The 20,346-nt window shown below is 35.6% G+C and overlaps 1 protein-coding gene across 1 annotated transcript in view; it reads right to left on the minus strand.

The window, feature by feature from the left end:
- VWA8 (von Willebrand factor A domain containing 8) overlaps positions 1–20,346 on the minus strand; it is a 342,760-nt gene that overhangs the window by 126,066 nt on the left and 196,348 nt on the right. The window contains exons 22-26 of the mRNA XM_045810950.2: positions 17,281–17,356; positions 15,012–15,147; positions 12,336–12,455; positions 8,988–9,193; positions 7,573–7,724 (exon numbers count right to left, since the gene is read on the minus strand). Of these exons, the coding sequence (XP_045666906.2) occupies positions 7,573–7,724; positions 8,988–9,193; positions 12,336–12,455; positions 15,012–15,147; positions 17,281–17,356 (690 nt within the window). The remainder of the gene's footprint in view (positions 1–7,572; positions 7,725–8,987; positions 9,194–12,335; positions 12,456–15,011; positions 15,148–17,280; positions 17,357–20,346) is intronic.

Raw genomic sequence — 20,346 nt, forward strand, 5'->3', positions numbered from 1 at the left:
CAAAACTTTCTTAAGAAAGTCTTAATTTAATGCGATAAACAGTAAACCAATAATAATTCCTATTTTCAAAACTAAAACCTAATGAAATTACTCCAAAGAGAGGCCCCGGTAGGAATGTTCTCTGTGATGCCTCTGGTACCCAAAAGCTGGTTTTGGTCAGAGATGAAGCTGCTATTGATGTTCCAATACACAGGATAAGTCTTTAACATAGAAAACCAATTCTAGACAGATACCCTTTCAAAGACATTTATTGTAGATGAAGCTGTTCTGTCTGCAAATACGCGCAACTATTTTTATTTTTGCTGCTTTAAAAGTGCTGTCTTCCCTCACTTGATATGTTTATGTTGATGTCCACCAATGCATAAGTTTACTTATATTGTGTTGAAATGCAATAGAAATGTCTGGTGAACGTGAGTTCTCCTTTGCTGTTGGTAAGGCTGCCAATGTTGCACCCTTCAGGTAGCCATTGCAGTGTGGTGTACCAAAGATCCCCACATAGAGCAATTTCAGAATAGACCTTTACTTCATCATTTTTACTTTATTTAAATTAGAAAACAAAATGAATAATTCCAGTGCCTAGATAGTTGGTGAGCATTTAAAAAATAAAATATAGAAAATAATACACGTTAGGATATTAAAACAACACAGAAAGTGGAGCTTCCTTTCTCTACTCCGGGGCCTCTCTCAAAGGCAACTATTCTCAACAGCTACCACTGTATTATTAAATTGTTTAAAACGTGAACTTATTTAAGAAGTTTAATAAAAATATTGGCTGGGACACCAGTCGGTTAAGTGTCTCACTCTTGATCTCAGCTCGTCTTCAGCTCAGTTCGTGAGTTTAAGCCCTGTGCTGGGCTCCACTTAAAAAAGTTTAAAAAAATATTGGCTAATACAGACCTAGACCTTATTAATTCAAAGTTACCTTATTTTGCCTGAAAAATGAAATTAAAAAAAAATTCAAGAAAGCATTTGAAAGCAGAGAGAGAATACAGATGTCAACAGGATGTTGGAAGAGTAACAAGACTCCAATAGGGCTTCTTCAACAACTATGGGACACTTTTTAAATGCAGTCACATGTAACAGTCATTTTTAGATGGGCAGTCTATGGCAACAGCATTTTTATATGTCTGAAAATGATAATCATATTTAAACAAATGTATAAAGACACAAAGTACTGATACACAAAGTATTGTCTGTATTCTCTATGAGAACACTTTATATGGATTATGAATTTGTTCATTAAGCTTAGAATAAATGAATAAGTTAGCCCCAAATCTCAAGGAACAAAAAGAATGGAAAAAGAATGCAGGAAAAGAGAGGTTGGAGAAGGAGGATTATATATGCTCAAATCTAATTCATTACAGTTATGCAGTTGCCTCTTGAAGAACATGGGTTTGACATGCATGGGTCCAACTTACATGCAGATTTTTTTTCAATAAATACAGTAAGTACAGTACTGTAATACCATTTTCTTTTCTTTGGCTTCCTTTGGCATAAGAATACAGTAATAATACATATAACATACAAAACGTGTTAATCAGCTGTTTATGCTACTGGTAAGGCCTCTGGTCAACAGTAGGCTATTAGTAGTTAAGTTCTGGGGGAGTCAAAAGGTATATGAGGATTTGTGACTGCATGAGGGGTTGGGGCGACTAATCCCCATATTGTTCAAGGGTCAACTGTATTTTTTTTTTCAATAAACTTGGAAGAGGTTCTTTTAAAAAGAACCCCCTTTCAGAGAAATGTCTCTTTTATTAACAAAAAAACTCAGAAAAAAACTGGAAAGAAAAAATTCTCACTGCGTGAAATAACACAGAATCACATGAAAAGATCTATAGGAATTAACAACGGTTATCTCCAGATGGTGAAATTACAAGTGTTTTAATATTCGTTTTGCTTATTTACTTTAAAAATACATGGGATGTCATTCTTCACTTAGTAAATGTACATCATAAGGAAATACATATAAAACCTTTTTGATTTCCTCAAATTTTTATTCCACTTGGCTAATACAAATAAATGATTGGTAGATAATAGGTAGTTTCCCAGTGACAAATAGGCAATCAATGCTTTGGGGAAAAAAGAAACTACCTTAAGGGGCACTGGGATAGCTCAGTTGGTTAAGCATCCAACTCCTGATTTTGGCTCAGGTCATGATCTCAGGTTGTGAGATCGAGCCCCGCATAGGGCTCTGCTTTGGGTGTGGAGCCTGCTTAAGCTTCTTTCTCTCTACCTCTGCAACCCCTGCACTGGTGCTCTTTCTCTCAGAACAACAACAACAACAACGACAAACAAAAACCAAAAACCACAAAACAAACAAACCAACACAAAAAAGAAACTAGCTTCAGAATAAACTGTGGAATTTGAGAAACAAGGCAGAGGGTCACAGGGGAAGAGAGGAAAAAATGAAACAAGACGAAACCAGAGGGAGACACACCATAAGAGACTCTTAATCATAGGAAACAAACTAAGGGTTGCTGGAGGGGAGAGAGGTGAAGCGATGGGGTAACTGGGTGACGGACACTGGGGAGGGTATTGTATTACATAAGACTGATGAATCATACAGCTGTACCCCTGAAACAAATAATACATTATATGTTATTTAAAAAAAAAGAATAAACTAAGCACAATTAAAAAAGAAACCAACAGAGTTGAGGACAAAGAATTTAGAGTAAGAAAGATGTCATTTAAATATTTTATAGACATGTATGTCTCCTAGGGAAGACAGGGAGAGAAAAACACATAATGATAACTTCAGAGGGTAGAGATAATTTCTCTGAATGTTTGATTTATTTAAAAATGACCATAACCTTTGAGAAGATTCCATAAATTAGTTTTGTGTTACAAATCAGGAAGCAATAATGGACAGTGTATTTTTTATATATGGCAGCCAAATAGAGTTTTCTAGTTTGTTTTTATTTTTCTAAATGAATTACCTTGTGTTTTATTTCATGATCCTTCACTATACCGAGGAGGAAAAAAAAAAAAAAAAAAAGGAAACTGAACTGGGAATGAAGAGGTCTCTCAAATGATCTTTGTTGTGCCAAAAGTCTATGTTGATCCACTTTTTGACTTACTTTTCATTGTGAAATGTCATTGGGGGCTACCCTCCCCCCCAGATCTGAATCTATCATAACTCTGAAGAGTTACGCGTGTATGACATCATAGTCAGTGATGTTTCCAAGTTGCTTACCTAAAATCTCAGGGCCCTTTTAAACAAATTTCTGTAATTTTCAGCATACAAAGAGTAACTCCGAATTGTCATTTGCCTATCAATCTGCCTTCATTTATCCTTAGAATTGGAATGAAAATTATGTTTATGTATATTTGCCCCCATTAGCCTTCTGACCTTAAGCAATTGATACAACTTCTCTGTCTCAAATTCCTCATCTACAAAATGCAATACTAATATTATATGTATGTATATATATACATATATATATATATATATATAACATTATATATGAAAGGTTTGTTATGAGGATTATTTAAATTCACGTAAGAGTGATCAGAAATGTGCTGGGCACATAGTTATCTATAAGTTGTTTACATTACCATCATTACTATTGTTATTAATTAATATGTTTAGAGGTAAAGTATTCATATTCCATTGTAAATCTATGAAATGATAATTCTCTCATCTTAAGAAATGTGAAGTTGAGAGTGATATATAAATTTAAGATAAAATATTGTAAAAGTCACTTAAAATTATGTTACAAAAAACAAGGTTTTTTTCCCCTTTAAAACAAATGCTTCCCTCCAGCATGTTAGACATCAATTACTCTGAAACACACTTTTATATTTAGAAGAACCAATGTGCTAGTAGTACCTTTATTCCTAAATAAAAGAAACTTTAAAAATAAAAGCTCATTTTAAGGAAAAACAAGAAAACTTTACTTTGAAATACATTACCTATCTCTACCACAGTAGATAATTGATATGCTTTTGGTTAGATCTTTAGAACTAATTGTGAGTGTGCACTCATTTTTCCCTCCAACGACATCTGAAACTCAATAGCTCAGATTATCTTTTTAGGAGCTCACATTTTAACCCAAATCCTTCTATCTCTGCCTAAATTTCTCCCAGTGTGCTTCCTTATTCGGCTATGTCTGTCATCTCTTTGGCCTAACCTATCTCGTGTATCGGAAATTTAAAAGGGAACGATAAAACAAAACAAAACAAAACAAAAAACAAAACCTCAGGGAGTAGTAGTGGGAAGAGCCAGTGTAATGTGGGGGTACAGGTGGCCGATTCTGATCTCAGTCCTAAGAATTGGGAATATATTATAGATCAGGAAGAAGAGCTGTGTTACACATGACAAGCATGTAAAATAACCACCCAGTAAGTCTCAGCCTAAAAGCACCAGGTTTAGCAAAGGTTTAGTAAAGAAGATAAGTCATATTCACCTCATAATAGGACACTGGGCCTTTTAAAAATGTGCAGAGACCTTATGAGATAGGTACCATGCTGCACTCTTTAGGAGAACAAAAGGGGAAGTGACAGCATCTCTTCTGGGAATTCACCAAAGAGCAGGAATGGGACATCACCAAACAGCCAAAACATATCCTCATTGCAGCTGAGGAAGAAGGTTCTGTAGACAGAAGACGGTACAAACGGTGCTCTAGGGACGCCCAGGTGGCTCAGTCAGTTGAGCGTCTGCCTTTGGTTCAGGTCATGATCCTGGGGTCCTGGGACAGTAGGGCTCCCTGCTCAGTAGGGAGTCTGCTTCTCTCTCTCTCTTTCCCTCTTCCCGTCCCCACCGGTCATTCTCTCTCTCTCTCTCTCAAATAAATAAAATCTTCTAACAGTGCTCTAGTATCATCTGTGCCCATGTGAAAACTTCCTTCTTCTACAATGTCCGCCTTACATCCCTTTTTAGTTATATATAGTGGGTGGCCAATTATTTTTCCATTCTCATCTTGAGTGTGAATGTGAACACCTGATTCTGGACTCAGTGTAATTTTGCTCCCATCCAATAAACACTATGGTTGGATTACAGAAAAGATTAAGAGGCTGTAGCAAGGATTTTTCATTCAGGGCAAAATGATATTAACAGTAAGTAAAACATTTTGTCTTTCTTTTTTAGGAACAGAAGCCCAGTGTGGATCTTCTTCACTGACATAGTATATGCAGAGATGGGCAGGAGCAGCCTGGAAGAACTGGTTCAGCAAAAGATCTAGTGAAGTACAACGTTTAGCAAAAGGGCTAGAAAAGTCAAAGCAAATTATAAGACCACATGGGGACAACCTTAAAACTTCAGATGTCTATGTGATTACTATTAACAGTGTGCTACTCCAGGAAGAGAAAAAGAAAACGTTAGTATCACTCCTTTCTTATTGTTTTTGTTTTTGCAAGGAGAGAAAATTAAGATTATATTAAAATGTAAATGATTTTAGAATAGGAAGCAATCTTATCAATAAAATTAACCTTATTAACTTTATGAAAATGACCCTATATTCTGGCCTCACTACGACAGCTTTATTTTATATCTCTTTTCACAGTTATTATTAAATGCACCCCTTCCATTGTTAAACATGTACTAATTAGATGCTGTCTGATATAATTATGCTATCTATAATAAAATGCCCTCATTTTACCAACAGGCTAAGATCTGTCTCTCCATCACTGACCAGGCACACAGGTTGAATATGTGACTAACTGCTGAATTCCCAGGCCATTACTTTGTCACTTACCATGCTATCCCATCCAAAGTACAGGACTGATTGTTCAACAGAAATAGACGTATGGAACCTGTGGATTTCACTTAGAGGGCAACGAAATGACATCACTACTCTTGAGCTGCCCTAGTCATTGCAATTTACCGACATGGAAAAAATGCTGTGAATGTGCAAACTGTAGTCTATTATCATCTCCAGCCCAAGGGAAATTCACTCCTCTATGAGTCTATTTTTAGCTATTTGTAGTGGGTGGACAACTAGTTGTTTCCATCCCCATCTTAGGCATGAGTGTGACCATCTTGTTTCTAGGCTCAATGTACTGTTTCCACTCACAAGTACTAGAATTGGAATTAACTTGCATGGCAAGAATTTTTAGTTTAGAACTGAAGACTGTAATGAATATATTAAAATGCCAACCATTTTCTGATTGATCTTACCAACTAATACGTATTTTAATTTTTATTTCAAGTTGTTCAAGCATCCAAAAAAAGTTATTTTGAAATCATAAGCCTGGTTTCCAAGAAGCCAGGACTCTACAGAAATTTGTTAATGGTAATAAAAACTATGTTATTTCCAATTGAAAATAAAGATATAGTTCATAAAAAGGAAGTAAAACACATGAGCACTTATAGAAGTTTGCATATTAAAGATAATTTCTTGAACTCTCTAATATAGAAGGTATGCTATTAAATCAGCAACTAGTTTCAAAATGCCTATAAACACTGCTAATCAATCAGTAAAACAGTATTTTAGAGAAAATTGTATGTATTAGCAACTGACACCAAATGACTCTTTTCAAGAAAATTGACTCATTCATTAATATAACCAATTCACTGATGATTTCAAACATAACTCCATCTTGTGCTTCTACCATAAAAGGGAAATATTTGTTTCTCTTTAAGAGTCCTAGAAGAAATTGCTAAAGCTTTAACAATTTATTTTTATTTGTATAAATTCTGATAAGTTTTTATAATAACTTCAAAGAATAAATAAATAAGGATGATATATACACTTAGGATATATATGCATGTGGCGTGTATAGCTGGACTAATCATTAATTTATACTTAATTTTTTTCTAAGGAAGGTAGAGAGTGCCTTCTATATGAGACTAAATTTAAATAATAATTTAAAAGTAATTATTGCCCCTTGAGAATTATGGTAATTGACTATTTTTTTATAGAAAAGATAGCATTAGATGCATAAACCAATTGAGTGACACATATCTAAATCTGTTTTCTAGTGAATTTGCCTAACTTAATTACAAACCATATCAGCTATCTTTCTGGTAAACAACATATTTGCAAGATTCTTTACTAAGATTAAGTACGTAGCCTATAATTACTGAATAAAAGGAAGGCAATTGGCCTACATGAAACAAACCCACTTGTTTTCACAACCTCTTTAATCTGTTGAGCTGAAATAAGTAACCAACATTCTCTTAAGTTAATATGATTATAAATTTAGAAAACGATCATAACAAAAATATATGGTGACATAAATAAGATGATCTTAACGAAACACATATTATCCCTTTATGTAGTTTTCATTTTTGTACCATGATTTTGCACTAGATTAGGAAATAATGAGAGTCATAGTAATTCGACAAAAGGACAGAGACTGTTAAAGAAACAAATATTTCCCTTTATTTGATTACATTACATCTACTTGTGGGACATTCAAAATAATTAAAATTCTCAATTTACAGGCCTATAAATAATGCGATTTGACTGAAATCCAGCCAGCAAATAGCAACATATATGTGAAAAGCTTACTCATGGAATTTCTACCCCATGCCAGTTTAGCAGTATGTAACAGCAGATTCAGAAGTATTACCATTTAAGAATCAGAACAGTAACCCCCAAGAGTATTTGATCAATAATGAGTTTGCCTTACTCCTTCGCCAGCTGCACACTGGTTGGTTTTGCTCCGATAGGTATCCCGTGTTTGTGCAAAGTGTTAATCAAAATCTCCCTCATGTCATTGTTGTAGGAGTCAAAGTCAAACACATTCCTAACCACACTGGAGAGACCTTCAGTGGGAAATTTCTGTATTAAGAAAAAAAAAAATCCCTTATGACACATGTGATAAAATATACAATATTATAAAGATTTATAAAACTGATAGAACAATAATGATTGAATAAACTTTAGCAGAAATTTATGAGCCTTGTCAGGTAACAAGACAGGAGGAATATATACATTTTCCTTTTAATGTTTGCTCTCATAACTTAATATTTTCCTTTTCAAATAAATATTAGAATTTGAGGGGGAATAGTTCCTTCTCTCAAATGCTAAATCAGTGCTCAGATCCTGTTTGGTGACTTCCACTGCCTTTAAAGTGAGTAGTAGATTGGCTAAATAAAAAATTCCTTCTTAAATAGATAGAGCAGTGTTGAATATCTATACAGAAGTATTTAGAGAAGTCACAGGTCTATGAATAAATGAAAGGAAAGATAAAGGATCAAGAAAAGAAGAGAAGAAGAACATAGGAAGTACAGTGAATAGATAAATAGGTCATAGAAAAGGGAAAGAAAAATAATACTAATAGCAAGATGGACACTGGCTGTGTCCTCTGGGTCCTCTATCGGCTCTGTCTTGATTTTCTTTAGGCTCTGGGATCTGAGCTTGTCTTTTCGTGGTTTAATATGCAGAATGAAGCTTTCTATTTTCCTTTCTAGATTTTCCTTAGGGGATAGGCCAGAGGTCAAGAGTCATTAGATTGTGACTTTTCACTCAGAGACCATTATTTATTATAAAAGTAGAACTGGCCTGGGTTTTTTGTTTTCTTTACCAAGCTGGACTATACATTGTACTTGGCTACGAAGAATTGCATTTCCCTCTCCATTTATTCTATCTTATAGAACTTTCTTGCAGTATTTATGGGCATATAATAAGTACTGTTAGTTCGTACTGAGTTTACTATTTCCACATCTTTTGTTTTCAAAATGGAAGTATTTTTCACTCAGAACCAAATGCTTGTTGTATAAAGTCGAACAGTGGTGAAGCTTCTTTGCTGTCTCACTCTCTTGTCTTCTTTTACCCTAAAAAATTACCCAAATCCTTGGTAATGGCCATGGCATAGAATCTTGACTAAGTCAACAACATAAATGTTTGTTACAACAACAAACACTAACTGTTTGTCAGTCTTCCAGATTTAAATTTAGATTACAAACACTTCATATTATACCGTCTGAATCAGGATTATATCTTAGAAATTGAAAGACCTGGTATACATTAAGCAGTCTAAAAAAAAAAAAAACAAGATTGATGGTTTCTTTTAAACCTTTATGCACAGGGCATGTGCCATACCTGTAAATGCTTCACTATGTTGACAACTTCTCTGGTAGAATAAGGATAGCTAATAATGCCCTGGTCAGCTAAACTCCTCAGCTCTCCAAAGGCAGCCACAAGCTTCTGAAGAATGGGCTCAGGCACATTTGGTCCATATTGCCTGAGCATTTCGAGCTCTGAATGGGGTTTGGGATTATCAACTGCATGGCAGCTAAAAACATCACCTATAGGAGAAAAGAGATTCACATTCAGCACGCAAGTAATCCATTATAATGCCATAGGAAATACAGAATGACCCTTTAGGGTCATTGTTAGTTCACCAAATAACTTCTATTTTTAAATGTGTAAAACTGCACAGAAAGCCTGTCCCACAACAGACTGGTATAGAGAAGAAAGCAAATGACTGAAGCAAAAGAAAAGGAAACCGAGTGATGTGTGGTTTATTCTTCACAGATTTATTTCTGTTAAAAAATGACGTAATATTTGAATACAATCCCACTGGGAGATACTCAAATAAAAAAGCCAAAAAAGAGAAGTCCCCCCGTGTCTCTGCCGATCCCACTCCCTCCCCCGTAGGCACCAGGATTAACAGTTCAGTGTATTTATTCTTCCATCCCTGGATTAGTCTTTGTAAAAACACATACATACAAACACAGAGTTTTGGTGATTTATTCCTTTTTCGTTGGATACTCTTCATATGGTTCTGAGACTGTGTTTTTAATTTGAACACATGTTGAATATTTTCAGAAATTACAGACATCTATCTCATACGCATGTTTCTTTATGTGTACCAGAATGAAACATGAGAGACTATGGACTCTGAGAAACAAACTGAGGGCCTCAGAGGGGAGGGGGGTGGGGGAATGGGATAGACTGGTGATGGGTAGTAAGGAGGGCACGTATTGCATGGTGCACTGGGTGTTATACGCAACTAATCATCGAACTTTACATCGGAAACCGGGGATGTACTGTATGGTGACTAACATAATATAATAAAAAAAATTAAAAAAAAATAATTAATAAAATTTAAAAAAAAAGGGGGAGTTAGTATTACTGCTCAATACACAGTTTATTTCTTAAGCAGATTGCTAGAATACACTTTGGAAGTTAGTTTTGGAGAAGTAAGCCTTCAGAGACAATGTCTAAACTAAAATTAAGAGAGAGGAATATAGAAACACAAAATATTTCAACTGTAATTTAGGCAACTGAGATTATCCTACAACAGTATAATCTATGCTCAAGAGAGATGGATTTGTCATATTAAAAGTTCATGTAATTTTACTGATTCACAATCCAAGGGACCAGGGGCCAAAGAAGTTAAAGTAAATAGATTTGCATTATTTAATATGTTTATTTTAGAAAGAACTTTCTAATTCTTAAAAATCATTCAAATCATAGGGGTGCCTGGGTGGCTCAGCTGGTTAAGCACTTTTTTTTTTTTTTTTAAAGATTTTATTTATTTATTTGACAGAGAGAGTGAGAGAGCACAGCAGGGGAAGCAGCAGAGGGAGTGGGAGAAGCAGGCTCCCCGCTGAGCAGAGAGTCCAATGCAGGGGCTCAATCCAGGACCCTGGGATCATGACCTGAGCTGAAGGCAGACGCTTATTCAACTGAGCCACCGAGGCGCCCCAAGTGTCTGACTCTTGATCTCGGCTCAGGTCGTGATCTCAAGGTCGTGAGATTGAGCCCGTGCTGGGGGCTCAGTGGTGGAGCCTGCTTAAGATTCTTTCTTTCCCTTTCCCCCTTCCCCTCTGCTCATGCACACACTCTCTCTTAAAAAAAAAAAAAAACATTCAAATCATAATTTATGATTATTATATATTTATAAAAGTAACAGAATAAAGTGCAAGCCATGATAACTTCAAGCTTGTATCTCAGACTAAACACATTTGAACACAAACACGAAGTATATGTTTTTTGCCAAAAATCCAATGTAACATTAATGTAAAATGATAATTAACCCCTCATTCATTCATTCATTCATTCATTCATTCATTCATTCATCAAATAAATATCTTCCATGAGCTAAGTACTATTCTAGGAATTTTATATACATCGGTGATCAAAACCACAAAAATCCCTGTCCTCATTAAGTTTATATTCTGACAATGAACCCTAAGTATAAATGTTAGAAACCGTATGTTTCAGAGAGAAAAAAAAGAAAAGCACAGTATAGAACATTTGAAACGGTAATGGAGGGGGAGGTGAGCAGGTCGGCCTTGTTGAGAACGTGAACTCCGAGCAAATGCAGCTACTGGTGCGGGAAGAGCATTCCAGGCAGAGGGTGTAGCTAATGGGAAGACCCTAAGGGGAGCGTACCTCGGATGTTCAAGGAAGAGGCAGGAGAGCAGAGTGGCTGGAAAAGAATGAGCGATGGGAAAAGCATCATAGAACAGAATGGACATGAAATCAGAGAGATAAGAGGATGTGGGAGACGTATTGAGTGATCTTCTGTAGAAATTCTACACATAGACAAGCATATTTATGTATACCTCTCCCTCTTGTCTTTTTTTTTTTTTATTAATTTAAATGATGGACTACTATTATGGCTATTTGTTTCACTAAATATATCTTGAGGATTGTTTTTGTTTTTTTATTTCAGCATAGGTAAACTTTTCTTTCTTTCTTTTTTTTTTTTTTAAACTGCTGCATAGTATTCTGTTGTGTGGATATAATAGAATTTCTTTATCTAATCCCGTTTGGATGGACATTCGGGTTGTTTCCATTGTTTGGCTACTGTAAACAATGCTATATTGCCTACCTTTGTACTTAAATCATTGCACAGGGAATTCTCTTGCATAAATTCACTGATGGAATTGCCAGGTCAAGAATCCTACTAGGAGACTGAGTCTACTTCATGCTGAGTATGAGAATTATTAGCACCCAGAATTACCTCCTGGTTATAGAGAAGAGAAGTCCTTCTAAAAGGCTCCTGATGATGAAGTCTGTCTCGGGGCCTCTCCGAGCCACACGAATCAGTGTCCTCAGAGCTGGTCAAACTGTCATAGTTATGGGGATATGACAAAACCGAACTCTACAAACCATTCCTTATTTTGTGTTTTATTCTAAGAGGCCCTAAACAACAAAGTATAGTACAACTGTTTGAGTAAACAGGCTCTGGAATCAGAGAGACTTTGATATGAAGCCAAGCTCTAATATTCTCACCTAAGTGACTCCAGAAAAAAAGCATCTCTCTGATTATCCAACTTTCTCTTTCTCTGAAGTGGGGATAACAAATGCTCTCACAAGCTGGTTGTGACGACGACACAGTAGCATTCAGTGACAGCCATTTCAGCATTGTTACTAAGACAATATTATTACTGTCAGTGCCATTATTTTTATTATTGTTTTCATTATTGTTTTTACCTAAAGTACCGAAGAAATCATTGCCTAGGAAAGGAAATCCAGGTCTGTTGGCCAAGACAATCATTCTAAAATCAGGATGAATCACAGTAACGTTTTCTCTTCCATTAACATTAGCAGAATCTGAAAAACAGAATCCCTATTTAGTTTTTATTCATATTTAATAATTCTTAAGAATATCAAGTGACAGCCTTTAAAATAATATAAGCAGTCATGCTGTCCAATCATAAAAAACTCTAAAAATCTGGTTGTCACAATTTGGTTACAGGAAAAAACTTTCTTGAGAAAGTTTACGTAAGAACAGAATACTGATAAAGCATATACTGAATTTTATAGGGACTTGTATTTTTATGTAAATTCTATGTATATCTAAAAAGCAAACTTGTCCAAATATTGTCTTGCAGTATTGAAACTTGGCTTGAGATGCTTTATTCCTTAAGAAAAAAAAAAGATAAGAATCCATAACGAAGGATAATCCAAAAACGCAAAGGATAATCCAAACGTCCTTTAGATTTCATGAGATCAGTAGCTCTATCACTTTGCCTGCTGTTATGCAGCTAAGGAGTGATTCCTGGTTTAGATTACCTGTCCTGAAACTTAACATAGAATAAAGGCCTTGGGCACCTAGTCAGCTCATTAGTGCAATGTTGATTTATTCCCAATTAAAGGATTCTACCTTAGTTCTTAAAATAAGTAATTGCAAGTTGACGGAAGCTTCCTTTGTGCAAATGTTAAAAGTTAGTAAGGAAACTGAAGATCACATTCTACTGACTGATGATGTACATTTCAGATAGAACTGCTAGTCCGGATGATAATTTCAGTTGGTAAAAACTTTATTGTGGTTATTTTAAGAAGGAATACTTGTCATCTGGGTTTATTTAAATCCCAGCCTTAGGGGCGCCTGGGTGGCGCAGTCGTTAAGTGTCTGCCTTCGGCTCAGGGCGTGATCCCGGCGTTCTGGGATCGAGCCCCACATGAGGCTCCTCTGCTAGGAGCCTGCTTCTTCCTCTCCCACTCCCCCTGTCTGTGTTCCCTCTCTCGCTGGCTGTCTCTGTCAAATAAATACATTTAAAAAAAATTTTTAAAAAGCCTTTATATATAAAAAAAAAATCCCAGCCTCAGGCTGGCCATCTTTTAAAAAGGATAGCTGTGAAGCACCTGCGATTTTATTTGAGATGAGTCTGTAAGAACTTACACTTGTCCTTTTTAATATAATCTTTCAAATATGCCATATATTCACGTGCTAAATACAATCAATAATCTTAATGTTTGATCCCTGTTAATCTTAGTTGTGGTAAATAAAAGGGTATGCTTCACAGGCAAAATTTAATTAGCTAATTAAAATAAAAATAATAAAAAATGAAAACTTAAGAAGGAAAGAAAATGGAATATGGCTCTAGAAGTGATGTTTTAAGAAACCATGTTTAGAAGAACTTCAAGGGCTCTTGTGTTTAAAATGTTGTACACAATTATATTGGAGTTTAAAAATTAGGATGACTCCTTTTCTTCTAGATTACTCTTCAAAACTGTATTAGAAAATGTAGATGGTCACTGAGATATAATTACTCTTCAACTGTAATTTTCATTCAGCAATTCTTTCTTGTTTTCCATTCACTGTCCTCAAGATGTATCTAAAAGGGGCAGGCAGAATTCTAATCCTGAGAGACTGAATGATCTTTCTAAGAGATAGTATTCAGGCTGTCTACCTCAAATTCTCATTTTTCCCATAAATTCGTTATGAAGTCAACATGTTAGGATACTTTTATTATTTATATTTATATTATTTGTATTTTATGCTACTTTCCTAGGCTTGGAAATGGCCATCTTCCGATGATAATGTCTAAGAACCTCTCTGGTGATGCACCTGTACATTTTTAATGGGGTTTTCTTCACATATTCTCTTTAAACACTGAAGATTTCAGTTATTAGTCTCAATTTGTTTGGTCACCCTGCTATTGGCTATATATATTTTCACCGGCTACTCACAGATGTCTAAGTCTTTTCATCACACAAAAAAATTAAATTAGAAACTAGAAAATATTCTCATGTTACATCCGACAAACAATTTGTCTTTATAGATTAAACAGACTGATGAGATTCATCGATCTACAGTTTTCCTAACAACAAGAAAAAAAATTAAATAAACAAATAAAAGGAAGAAGATAGTCCAAAACTAGGGGTGTGTGTGTGTGTACACACATGCGCACATACTGATTCACACAAAAATATGACAAATATACATATATAATGAAATCCCTGGCAATTTTTTCTAATTATTGAGTAACAATAAAATTAATTTTAATATTATAAGTCATAGAAACATGCTAGAGCTTTTAAAAAATCCAGATAACAACAAAAGAAAATAAGTTGCACAAAATAATGGAGAAATGAATATAAGGATTATAGTTGGTATTCTCAGAGTAGAAAAATACAAAGCTGATTTGTCTTAAAACTACTATGGAAATTTTCAAAGGTGCTCTCTGACGATAAAAATGTGAAATAAAGATAGATTCAGATTCAGACAGGTTCAGAACAGACTTTTATAAATGACTGTCAATACAGACAACTTCAGTTATAGTGAACTTATGCTTGTTTTTTGTAGATAAGTAGTCAGCCAAGTGTGTGATTTGATACCAAAGATGTGAAATCTGCATATAATGAAAGCTTTTTTATACTCACTTGCAACAATGCGTCTTCCATCTGCTAGAATCATTTCTCCATTTTCTACTAGAGTTTTTAAAATACAGGTGACATTTGTTGGGGCTTTGTCTGCCTCATCTACCACCAGAACATGACCCAACTTCACTGCTTTAACCTTTAAAGACAGAACATTTATCATAAACAATCAAAATGGAAGCAAATGTTTTAAAATTTTTATCACTCATTGCTCTGGGTTTATAATAGCAGCTAGTTTTATTTTAATTTATGGATATACTACCACAAAGAAAGTGTGTAGCAGAGCTGGAAACAAACTTATGGACCTCCACCAAAAGCTTCACATTGTTACTGCACTGTTAACTCTGCAGGAATCACTTTAGTTCGCCTTAGCATCAAATTACTCCTATGTTGGTGATGTCTGCATTTTGCACCCTAGAGGAGGGGAGATTTAAAACAAGTACAACAAATACAGAAATATAAGTGCCACGGGAGTTAAGACGATTGAGACTTCACAATCAAGAGTGCATATTAGACCACTGCATTTGTATGGCTCTAAAAGAGTGTAGGATTTTAACAGATCAGAATGGCTGGTGAAGTGGGTATTCAAGATAAAGGGAATCAACGGTCAAACTCAAGAAATCCCGGGGCTTACTGAGGGAAGCGTGAGTATGAGTAGTCTATATTCGCTGAAGCAGGGATTAAACGTAAGAAAAGAGAGAACAGGGTCTGAAAGGGTAGATCAGGTCTCTGCTACTAAAAACTTGACTCCCAGACTGAGAAATATGTACTTCATCACATTTAATAATAAATTCATAAGGATTTATGAGTTCAGGCATGACAGGAACAAAGCTTGGAGCTACACCTTAGGGTGTCCTACCCGGCAGCAATATGCAAATGGACTAAAAGGGGATTACCCTAATAATTTGGTAAAAAAGTGGTTTGGGGGACCTGATTTTAGAGGAGGAGGCATGCAAAAGTGGAAATAAAAAGCACTAAACTGATCTGAAGAGTGTTTTGGAGGTATAATCTATAGTCTTGGCAACTGGTTAGATGGGAAGTAGGGAAAGGAGAAAGAGGAAAGAGCTCTAGGTCTTAGGTGTCTGAATAAATGACGACACTATGAAGAGAAAGGTAAAAGCTAGGAAAACCTCTTAAAAACATTTTAAGAGGGTAGATAGGGGGAATGCTCAATGAATTTAAATGTAAACCCAAAGCTTATTTTTTTAATAGTAAGAAATTTCTCATAACATAAAATGAACCATATAATAAAATTTTCTCATTATATAGTTTTGGCAAATAATTTTAAGGAAATACAGATTGATAAATAGATTATTCTCTCTACCACAAATATTTTATTCATATTCTAAAAAAAAAAGCTGGTAAGGGTTTTTCTTTTTAATTTTAGGATAAAAATAAACTGAATTTAAAAAGAGGGAGATGGGGCACCTGGGTGGCTCAGTCGGTTAAGCATCTCTGCCATCAGCTCAGGTCATGATCCCAGGGTCCTGGGATTGAGCCCTGTGTCCCTGCTCAACAGGGAGCCTGCTTCTCTCTCTCTCCCTCAGCCTGCTGCTCTGTCTGCTTGTGCTCCCTCTCTGACAAATAAATAGATAAAAATCTTTAAAAAAATAAAAAAATAAAAAGAGAGAGAAAATATATAGCTTTCTAACAATAATCCAACTTCAGCCTTCACACCCCTCCCTGTTCAGGGAAAGTCAGGCCCAACCTGGGAGAATTCAGGAATGAGATTCGAAAGATTTCAATCACTTCGAAAGCCTCTGGACCACAGAGGTTCTCATGTTGGCCTATTGTGCCACCGATACAAAGGCGTTATCTACACAGAGAGACAGGCCTGGCAGGCCAGGATTTCTTTGGGTCTTATGTGAAAAGGTGAGGAATGGGTCTTTCCAGCTACCCAAAACACGGGGCTAATATTTTATTCATTAAAATCATTTTAAAAATTTTAGAAGCATTATCTAATTTTAAACTCTATATATCTGAAAACAGCAAACTTTTTTTTTTTAATTCTGGAATGATAAAGAAATCATTAGAGGATTTCTATCATTCCCTAAATCATTCCAAAGAGAGAAGAACAGAATAGGAAAACATTTTCTCAATTATTTGTATTTAAATGTCCGTTCCCCAAATGACATATGAATGAGTGTCTTCCAGTTGAGACGGAAATCCATCGGAATCTACGGAAGATTTACATATCCCCCCTCGAAGGCTGAAATACAACTATCATTCAGAAAAATACAGTCGAGACTATTCATATAGTTGGATTACTAACCAAAGGTGAGTCTTCATATACAATTAGTCCGTCTTTAACAGAAGGCTGAAGAGTAAGGGTTTGTACCGTGGTGTCCCTAAAATTAAACCAAAACATTTTACAGTTAGTAAGAAAATACACTGACATGAATAAAAATATAGCACAGAAGGACTTCTTTGTTCACCATCCTGCTTCTCTCAAAATGAATAATAACAAATGAAATTCCATCCAGCGCCAGTATTTTGTAGGTGTAAATATAAATTACAAGGGTTTGGGAATCCATCCAGGTTTACAGATTATTCAGGTCCTTTACTTCTCTTTTTCCTTCTAGGAATTTCCCTTGTGACTATTTTACTCCTCAAAATCACCTCCTGGGGGTGAACAGGAGAGATTAAAAATATATATTTGCATTAAAGAAATAATATTTATATTATTTGAAAAGAATTTTGATGCTGAGTTTGGTGATGACTGCTGTGCTCATGTGGCCAATTAAGGCAGTTCTGTGAATTACACATTCTGGCCCAAACTGCCGTCAGTGTGTGCAAAAGCCAGACTGCCTCACCCCCCTTCCAGAACTATAGATTTTTGAACATTTCTGCCAGGATTAAGGCACTCCTTTTTCGTTTCTTAAATCTCTTTGCTAGCATGTGCCAGACCTTCCTTTAGATCAGGATATTCAAATTATTAATAGTGAGCTATGACTTCCTCACACGATGAGATATGAAGTTCATACCACCTAAGAATATTCTTTTGCCAAAAATGTGTACACAAGCTGCAGGTGACAGGCAGGTCCAGACATGTTCAAGGGGACCAATTTTATATCTTCATCTTTAAAATACAAAATCCTATGGCCATCTCGATCCTGTCACACGGAGAATTAAATGAAATTACTTTAAAAATGTGAGTAGCACCTTTCTTTATAAGAATTCGAAGTTGTCTTTTCAAACTACCCTACCACTTATTTAAGTAATAAATGGAGTGACAGTTGTGTTCTTTTGAGTACCTACTATGTGTGAGACTTGGAACGTGAAGCTCAGACCTTAGTGCTATAATACGCTTCTGAAATTTCTCCCCAAATGCTAACATTTATAACATACTAAAATTATAAAATGTGTATCTCTTAAAAAAACCCAATAAATACCATATGACAATCACAAATAAAGCAAACTTGAGACATCATTCAAGTGAATTTTTGCTTTAGCAAAACAAATTTCATCAAAACCAGTCAACTGCCTTGTGAGGCAGTTGTGGGGTAGTGGAAAGAAGATTTTGGAGTCCGACCAATCAGGACTGAAATTCTAGTTCTTGTCACTTATTAGCCATCTGATCTTGGGTAAGTAATACAACCCCCACCAGGAAGCTCGATGACGGAGCAATGAGAAAGTAGCTGGCACAGCGCACGGCAGAGAGAAAGAGTGCAAGTACACGTCAGCTTTGGCTGTTTGTTGTTCTCATTCTTGCTTTTGTTGTGATTGAAGTTCTTGCCTAACTTCCACCTGATCTTCAGGTTTTTAGCATAGTTGGTGCTTTTTAGCAATCCCCTCCTTGACCTTTTCTAGACCAGGTTAGCTGACCCTACTGTATGTTCCCTTTGAGCCCTGGATCTCCCCTATTCCACCCCTAACACACCGTATTGTAATTACTCATTTTAATATCTTTCTACACAGATTGTAAGACTTAAGACTGTGGACCACATCTATCTGTCCCTCCTCCTGTTCCCAGCATCTAATGGATGTCTGGCTCACAAGATGTATTTAGTAAATATTTGTTAAATAAATGAATGTATGAACAAAATGACAAAAATGCTAAAAGTTAAAAATCAACACTGTAGCTCATAGCACAACATACAGTATGTGGATTTCCAAATTTATTGGATCATGGAACCCCCCCCCCTTTTTTTAAACAGAGGATCTGGAATATAGAAGCTACTTTAGTAACTGTTGGGTTAGATTAAGGCTGACTCTCCTAGATGTAAGGAATCTTTATTAGTTTATAAGTGTGTATTAGAAAGTACAGTCATATCGAGAAGTACACTTGGGGTTCACTATTCAAGGGACCACCGGGGATATGGTTTATGTCCATCGTGGACTCTGGCTGAGTTGAATTTAGACTTATTTTTAAGAGTAACTCCTCCATCAGAGTCCTCATTTACCAGGGCTTGAGCAGGTATATTGGCAATACAATTATCAACATTTATAATTTCTAGACCACTCCAACTTCTTTGCACCTAGCTTGAAAGGCTTCTCCCTCTAATTTGACTGAATGGCAACTGGCTTCTTCAGAGAATTCCCTGGAGGTCTGGCCTATTGCCCTTCTTGACCCCTCTTTCAAGCTCCCACTCTTGAGATTCTGGCTTTTATGGGTCTGATGTCTGTCCTGTGATCTACTAGCCCAAGCACTACACTTTACAAAGATTTCCATATTATTCTTTCATATTGGTTAAAATTCAAATTAAAATGGTCTGAAACAAAGCTTTGAAGATGTTAAGAAAAGTGAAAACATATTGTGACACTTTATTGGTGCTTATCAACTTTTAGTAGGGATAGAATGTTTCTTATGTAATGCAATGTAATGTAATGATATCTAGTCATAGACCCATTTCCACATTCCTGGGTCTTATAAGTCTCCTGTAGGACATAGTTATCTTCTACTAAAAAGTTAATTTTTAGAGTTTTAAACAAGTAAGAACACAGTTTAACTAATTTCACTTAAATTCGCTGTTAATATTCTAGTGATACAGAAGGGGGGATGGGTGAGGAAGAGAAAAAGATGTGTTCACACAGATTTTTATAGCAATATAATGAATTTCTCACCTCATTTGTCACATATTTAATGGGCAACAACATGACACCTTCCAGCACCAAAATGGAAAAAGGAACTCTTATATCATTGTCAGTGGGAAGGAAATGCAAGCTGAATTCCAATTTTAAAAAGGCAAATATAATTGTTCTGTAACAGCTGAATTCAGATAGGATACAACTTGCCAAATTAGATTTATCAAAAGACTTTTGTGCTAGAAATAAAAACCATAGTTTGATGAAACATGCACAAATCAGATGATTTCCAAAAGGGACTACAAAAGAGAAT

This window comes from Ursus americanus, chromosome 10 (assembly GCF_024610735.1).
Source record: "Ursus americanus isolate L20-20 chromosome 10, mUrsAme1.1.p, whole genome shotgun sequence".
In the NCBI taxonomy this organism is placed as follows: domain Eukaryota; kingdom Metazoa; phylum Chordata; class Mammalia; order Carnivora; family Ursidae; genus Ursus; species Ursus americanus.